At 37.9% G+C, this 8415-nt stretch overlaps 1 protein-coding gene across 12 annotated transcripts in view; it reads right to left on the minus strand.

Annotated features, from left to right (window-relative positions):
• Positions 1 to 8415, minus strand: part of LOC128703737 (mucin-2) — a 282769-nt gene that overhangs the window by 18263 nt on the left and 256091 nt on the right. For 11 of the 12 annotated variants that reach the window (XM_070086896.1, XM_070086905.1, XM_070086902.1 and 8 more), the window contains one exon: positions 7115 to 7341. In XM_070086896.1, coding sequence (XP_069942997.1) covers positions 7115 to 7341 — 227 coding nt within the window. Of the gene's footprint in view, positions 1 to 7114; positions 7342 to 8415 lie in introns of those variants that run through there. The other variant, XM_070086907.1, reaches the window with a different exon arrangement.

Raw genomic sequence — 8415 nt, forward strand, 5'->3', positions numbered from 1 at the left:
GAATTCTGTAGGCCAGTCAACAGTCTCTAGGCCAGCTGTGAACTTCCTTATTGAGGCCTCGTCATGGAGTCTAAATGAAACTTTGCTGTATTCAAGTGGTGGTTTACTAATGTTTGTCAAGAGGAAGGTAGGGTAGTGGTCTGTAGTGCTATCTGTGATTATCCCTGATTTAAGGGGGGCTAGTATATTGGTCCATATGTGGTCTATTATGGTTGCACTTGTCTCAGTGAGCCTGGTTGGTTTAGTTATTGTTGGTAGGAGAAGTGTGTTGTTCATACTGTTGATGAAATCAGTTACAGGCTGATCATCTAGTAGGCCAAGGTTGATGTTGAAGTCTCCAGCTAAGAGAAGGTGGTGCTTATTTATTTGTCTGTTTGTTATTAGTGCCTTTAATTTCTCACTGAAATTTGGGATGTTTGTGTGGGGTATCCGGTAAATGGCACCAATTGTTATAGGCATCTTAAGGTTTTTTACAGTAAAATTAGCAAAAATGTATTCCCCATATTCATCACTAAAGCAAGTGGTGCTAATACAAGATAATTGGTTAGAGTAATAGATTGCAATACCACCCCCAACTTGGTATGGTCTGCAGTTGTGGATTGCTGTGTATCCTGGTAGAGGGTAGATATCTATTGTGTCCTGCTTAAGCCAGGTCTCAGTAAGAATAATGCAGGAGAAGGGTGTCTTTAGTGATTCAAGGAGTGCCAGGAGGTCATCATAGTGTTTGCTTAAGGACCTGATGTTGTAGTTAAGTACTGATAGACTATTAGCATTGTTTAGGATAGTGCTGGCTTGTGATGCTGTGTAATGAACGCAGTTACTTTCCAATAGGTTTTGATTGGGTGTCAGATTATGGAGGTTTATATCAGGGCCAACATGATCAATCATCTTCTAGGTTTAAATTCTGGTTATTTATATCCCGAGTTGTGTGTTGAGTTCTAGTACTGATGTCTGTAGTGGTGGGAAGTTTGGACAAGTATATAGCTAAAGCATTTTGGTCATATAGAGTATAGTCACTAATACACATAATGAAGTTGATGTTGTCTATGTGTTGTGCTGGAATGAGCTAAAGTACAACTAGGTATAAACTAATAATATAAAAATACAAACTAAAAATAGCACAAGACTCTCACTTGTAATTGCACTAAGGTCTAATATAATGACTTTGGTATAGTCTATGTCAGTGGTATTCATTGCGTGGCTCGCGAGCCGCCAGTGGCTTGCGAGCCACTATTAATAACAAGATATGCAGGCTAATATTACCATGTCTAATTTTTCTCATTTACTATATTGCACTAACAGCTCAGTACTACTTAATTTAGTTGAGTTACGCTAACTTGCAGTAGCTGCGGCTCTCTCAATCAATGTGTTTAACCGAAGTGGCTCTCTTGCAAAAATTAGCTCAATACATAGACTCTATGTATTGAGCTAGAATGAGCTATAGTACAACTAGGTTTAATCTAATAATATAAAAATACAAATTAAAATAGCACCAGACTCTCACTAGTAATTGCACTATGGTCTAATACAGTGGACCCCCGGTTAACAATATTTTTTCACTCCAGAAGTATGTTCAGATGCCAGTACTGACCGAATTTGTTCCCATAAGAAATATTGTGAAGTAGATTAGTCCATTTCAGACCCCCAAACATACACGTACAAACGCACTTACATAAATACACTTACATAATTGGTCGCATTCGGAGGTAATCGTTATGCGGGGGTCCACTGTATAATGAATTTGGTATTGACTATGTATTGAGCTAGAATGAGCTGTAGTACAACTGAGTTTAATCTAATAATATAAAAAGGCACAAGACTCTCAACTGTAATTGCACTAAGGTGTTATATAAGTTGTTTACAAGAATTAGAGTATAACTAGATTTAAATTGACAAGATAAAATACACAAGTTAAGGTAGCAAAAGAATAATAAAAAAAATAATAAAAATAAAAATGGCAATGACTTGGTTATAATATGCTAGTAAGATGGTAGACAGGATAATATAAAAGTTGTAATTGAAAATACTAGTTTAAAAAAGTATAGAATAAAAATGGGCAATAAAAAAAGTTTACAATAAGTTTGGTCAATATAGTTTAAAGTAAAATTGGGCAATAATAGAGATTTTAGAATAAAATTGGGCAATAGAGTATTTCTTAAAGTGAGGTAGAATAATTGAGGACAAGTTATGGTTAGTTTATAATAAAATAAGATAGAACAGTGATGTGGTAAGATGTAAAAAAGGAGATAGATTCTGTAGATATTAAACACAATTAAGACTATGAGGTAGAATGGTCATTGAATACAACAATGACAATCAAAAGTAGTTGGGGTATTAGAATTTTAGGGGGGCACAAATTTATGACAATATAACACTAACGGTGGACTGTGGGTATTATCTGCACTTTACTCTGATTCTGTTAGTCCAGCCTCACTTAGGAATGTTTTAAGGTCATGTTCTGTAGAGATGAAGTATCTCTTCCCAGTGGGCTGTTTCCTAACTGTGATTTTTCCGTCCCTCACAAAGCACTGGTGGATTTTTTGGGCATAGCGTAATTTTCTTAGCCGATAAAGGAGGTTTTGTCTTGTTTTGGTAAGGCACTCATTGACGTAAACATCAGTTTTCATAGAAATAGATGTTTTTAGTAGGTTGTTTCTTTGTAGGCTAGTTTGGAATTTTAACAGCACTGTTTTTTTACCTGCTTGGTAGCCCATCAGTTTGCAATCCTTTAGGTCATCACTACGTATGTTAAGGCGAAGGTGGTCCTTGATAAGCTGTAGGGTGGTCTCCATGCAGGTTTCTTGGGTGACTGTGGGTGGGAGATGTTTGCTGTTAACTACAACAGCGTCAGATAGCTGCTGTTGGTCATTATGGTCTTGGAAGTTGGTTATGACATTGGCAAGTTGTTGGTCCACTCTTGATCTTTCCTCTATAATGTTGGTAGTAAGGAGGGTGACTTGGTCTTTTAGAGTGTTGATGGTGTCTAGGAGCTGGGTGTGGGTGTTGCTTTGTTGTTCCAGAGTGTCTAGTTTATGTTCTAGAGCAGTGATCATGCTGAGGTAATCTGCATTGCTGGCTTTTAGTTCCTGCATTTCTTGAGTTAGTTTGGTGATCGTTTGGTTCTGGATCGTAAGGAGTTTAGCTATTTCTTGGTCGGTGATCTTCTTGACATCAAATCCTAGGAAGGAGTTATCTTGGACTGTGGCGGCGGCCATGTTTGTTGTTGTCTGTCGTGTGTTGTGGTGGTGCAGGTGGGTGAAGATAAGATAAGATTTCGTTCGGATTTTTAACCCCGGAGGGTTAGCCACCCAGGGTAACCCAAGAAAGTCAGTGCGTCATCGAGGACTGTCTAACTTATTTCCATTGGGGTCCTCAATCTTGTCCCCCAGGATGCGGCCCACACCAGTCGACTAACACCCAGGTACCTATTTGCTACTAGGTGAACAGGACAATAGTGTAAGGAAACGTGTCGAAATGTTTTCACCCGCCAGGAATCGAACCCTGGCCCTCCGTGTGTGAAGCGGGAGCTTTAGCCACCAGGCCAGTACCACAAGTTTTCCTTGTGTTATTACTGGTTTCACCTTTGATGTTAGGAGTCCTTAGCTGGTTACTGGATCTTCTTTTATTGCTCTGACCCTTGTCCATTGGCTGTGGCTTCGGGTGAATAGTAGGCGATGGATGATGGGTGAATGTTGTGGAGTATCACTTCATTGGCAGCGGGGTAGGAGGTGGTAATACGAGTCCTATTAGTTGGTAATTTGTGTACTTTTGGGTGATTTCTGCAGTTGATTTATATCATTCTGGGTATCCACACATGTTAGTGTTATGTGGGTCTTGATTAGGCCATCACTGGGCTGCTGGGAACCTCAGGTAGAAGTAAAAATAGAGGAGAAGGTTCCTGTTGCCGGTGCCGCTGCCGGATGGATGTTAAAAATCAAAATATATAACTCCAGGCAGGTCATTACTTTATATCACTCTAATATACCCTTACCTCACCTATGATATTTGTGTTTGGGGATCCACCATGGCCAATCACCTTAAACCTTTAATAAACCAACAAAAAGCTGCAGTGTGGATGATCACAAACTCCTGTGCCAGACAACACACCCCACCACTCTTCAAGAGCTTGAACTCACTTAATATACAAAATATACACACATATAATTGTGCCTGCTATATATACAGACCATTAAACTCCAATAAATACCCTCTGCTCAAACTTCTCTTGGTCAGCTACAACAGAACACACAGGCATAACACGAGGCACAAAACACTTTTTGATATCCCTCGTGTCCATCTCACACTATGCAAAAATGCAATGCACATATCTGAAAGTCTTTGCCCAAACCAGCAAGAGGTCCCCTGCCCACAAATCAATTTAAGACTATACTAAAAAATCATCTCATCTATCAATAATAACCATACCCACTCTATGTTAATCTCTAACCAGTTTTGAAGCAACTCTCCCAAATATTTTATTACCCCTTATCTATTAATTATTACATACCTAAAAATGTATGTCTGTATCATAAATTTTACTGCATGTAATACTGTTATCAGTTTTGTCTGCATTAAACTATTTATTTATTTATTTATTTATTTATTTATTTATTTATTTATTTATTTAGTAATTTGAGCATACATACAGAGGTACAAAAAAATACAGGTAAGAGCAGCATGCCAAAGCCACTTATATGCATAGGATTATGGGCTGGCTTAAAATTAACTTAAGATTAACTAAGCAATGATGAAATCAGTGATAAGACATTATTGTAAACAGATAACTATAAAACACAAATGAGTATTACAAAGACAGGTCATATGGTTGCATGCATTGCTGTACATTCAGTCGAAAGGAGTATTCTGTTAGATTGGGTTTTAGGTTTAACATTTATGTGATATAATTGTGAGAAACATTTAAGATATACAATTTATAAGGTTCAGTTATTCAGTATTTATTTGGTTTTGGGTGAGTAAGTGATCTTTGAGAAGAGACTTGAATTTATAAACAGGTAGTGTTTCTTTTATATTTACAGGTAATGAATTCCAGATTTTAGGGCCTTTTTTGTGCATTGAGTTTTTACATAGCGTGAGATGGACACGAGGAACATCAAAGAGTGATCTGTGCCTTGTGCTTTGGTCATGTGTTCTGTTGAAGTTGGCAAGGAGATGTTTGAGGGGAGGGTTAATATCAGAGTTAAGTGTTCTATGTATGTAATAGGTGCAATAATAAGTATGGATGTTTTGTATGGTGAGTAGGTTGAGTGTTTTGAATATTGGTGGAGTGTGCTGCCTGTAGTGAGAATTTGTTATCATTCTAACTGCAGCCTTTTGTTGGGTAATTAGTGGTCTGAGATGGTTAATTGTTGTTGAGCCCCATGCACAAATTCCATAGGTGAGATAGGGGTAAATAAGAGAGTGATATAGGGCCAGGAGGGCTGACTGTGGAGCATAGTACCGTATCTTCGATAGTATGCCTACAGTCTTGGAAATTTTCTTAGAAATTTGTTGTATATGTGTATGAAATTTGAGTCTATTATCAAGGTGGATTCCTAAGAATTTTCCCTCTGTTAGCTTTGTGATAGGTGATCCGTTTATCATTATGTTAAGAGGGACATCTGTAGCTCTGTTACCAAACTGAATGAAGTAGGTTTTGTCAATGTTTAGTGTAAGTTTGTTAGTCCTCATCCAGGTAGATATTTTCTGTAATTCAGTATTTACAGTATTGGCTAGCGTGACTGGGCTCGGGTGAGAGAAGATGTATGTAGTGTCATCTGCAAATAGTGTGGGTTTGAGTAATTGCGAAGCATTTGGTAGGTCATTTATGTATAGGAGAAAGAGAAGAGGGCCAAGGACACTTCCCTGTGGGACACCAACTGTAATTGGTTGTGCGGAAGAGCTTGCCCCATTTGCGTACACATATTGGTTTCTGTTGCTGAGGTATGACTTGAGGTAGTTGAGGGAGTGCCCTCTTATACCATAGTGACAATTTTACGTGGAGCAAGTCATGGTCAACTGTATCAAAAGCTTTATGTAAGTCAATGAAGATCCCCAGTGGGACTTCTTTTTTCTCTATTGCAGTGTATATATGTTCTAGCATGTGTATAATAGCATCATTAGTATTTTTGTTAGGCCTGAATCCAAATTGGCAGGGGTTGAGTATGTTTTGGGAGATGAGGTAGAAGTAGATTCGTTTATGAATTAATTTTTCGAAGATTTTTGAGAGAGGGTGTAAATTGGATATTGGCCTATAGTTATTCAACTCTGTTTGGTCTCCTCCTTTATGGATCGGGGTGACCCTTGCTATTTTGAGAACCGTAGGGAAGGTGGAAGATTCAATGGATTTGTTAAAGAGTGTTGCAATGATTGGTGATAGCACTTGTGACACTTTTTTGTATATAAAGGGTGGTAAGGTATTTAAATCTCCTGCCTTGTTTTTTAGTGCGTTGATAATAAGGGAGACTTCGTATGGGTTAGTCGGAGCTAGGAACAGTGTGTTCGGGTAGTTGCCAGTGAGGTAGTCATTTGGTGGGGTATCTGAGATTGGGATTTTATTGGCAAGGTTTTGTCCTATAGTGGAAAAGAAATCATTGAGTCTGTTTGCTGTTTCTGTTGGTGGGAGTTGGGGTTCATCTGATTTTGCTAATTTTATTTCACTATTTCGTGATATCTTTTTTATTCCCAGAATTTCTGATAGGGTTTTCCAGGTCTTTTTTATATCACCTCGTAAGTTGGATAGTCTGTTCTCATAATACGTGTACAATTTTTTTGCCCTTCTTATCAGGCTGGTTAGGATTGACGAGTAACGTTTTGTTTGGTCTCTGGTTATGTGACCCATTTTGTACTGTTTTTCATAAAGCTTATTAACTAAAAAAATTGGCTACCTTATATTAATAATAGAGTAAAATACTGGATATTTGAAATTTACCACTCTACCTGCCTAGACTTAAGTAGTCTTTAAGTATTAGGTTAAGTCTGCCTGAAATGCCCTGGCAGGACAGTGGCTTTCTTTTTATCAAACAAATTATGAAATGTAAACACACTGTAACCTTTGCAAAGAAATAAACTTCTGTTTTGCATTTTTTTTTTTTTGTGTGTGTGTGTATAAACTTACCCTCATGAATATGGCCAAACACATGATACTTTGGGATGACTTTGTTTTGTATAACAGCCAGAAGAGCCTCACATCCAACGTGTTTCTTTCCTTTTGTAAAATCTCCCTGCCCCCATGGTGGGCCGTGAGTCATAACAATATCTGTGTTTTCGGGGATGAGCGACCACTTTTGAAGACAAGGCAGTCCTCGGGGCACATTGAAGGCTAAGTCACGATACTCTGGAGTCCTGAGAAAGATTAGATAATCTTTAAACTTGCATGTGGGCAACCATACCATACGCTACAGGTATTTTTAAGAGGGGCACAAAAAATTTGTCTGATAGAGTATATCAAATATTGGACTAAAATTCTGAAAACAATGAAAAAGTTTAATACTTATTATTAAATTAAGTGAAGATATTGCAGTTCTGAGACCTATCTACTTTTTTGTAAATTCAATATAACAGTAATTAGGCCTAGTGATAGCTCATGTCCCACCACTATTGTACATATGAGTGGCTCATGTCCTTTCACCCACCATTACATGACTCTTTAACAAATCACTGAAACCAACACTTTTCTGACATCACTCAAGATAACAAGGGTTACACCAATACACAAAGGTGGTGAACCAACAGATGTAAAAAACTATAGGCCAATATCAAACTTGCCTCTACTATCCAAAATTTTCAAGAAACTCATACATAAGAGATTATACTCCTTCATAACATCACAAAGCATCCTCAACCCCTGCCAATTTGGCTTCAGGAGAAAAAAAAGCACAAATGATGCAATTATAAAAATGCTAGACCTACTATACACAGCATTCAAGAAAAATGAATATCCACTTGGACTCTTTATTGACCTTAAGAAAACTTTTGACACAGAAGACTACAGCATCCTGCTCCACAAACTTGATCACTATGGTATAAGAGGCCATGCACTTGCATATATCAAGTCTTCCCTTACTAATAAACAGCAATACATCTCTATTAAGGACACAACCTCCACAAAAAGACCTCTGGACACTGATGAACCGCAGGGAAGGGTTTTTGGCCCCCTATTTTTCCTTTTATACGTCAATGACCTTCCAAATGTATGGCAACAACTTCGATTCATTCTCTTTGCTGATGACACAACTTTTGTCATCTCCCACCCTAATCTTGCCTCACTCAACACTACTGTTAATGAAGAGCTCGTTAAAATATGGACCTGGATGACTGCTAATAAACTTACACTTAACCCCTAAACCGTCCAAACATAGATCTACATTCACTTGCGTAGAGCTCTGAATATTCCAGGGAAAAAAAAAAGTTTTTTTT

The sequence above is a fragment of the Cherax quadricarinatus genome, chromosome 20 (assembly GCF_038502225.1).
Source record: "Cherax quadricarinatus isolate ZL_2023a chromosome 20, ASM3850222v1, whole genome shotgun sequence".
In the NCBI taxonomy this organism is placed as follows: Eukaryota; Metazoa; Arthropoda; class Malacostraca; order Decapoda; family Parastacidae; genus Cherax; species Cherax quadricarinatus.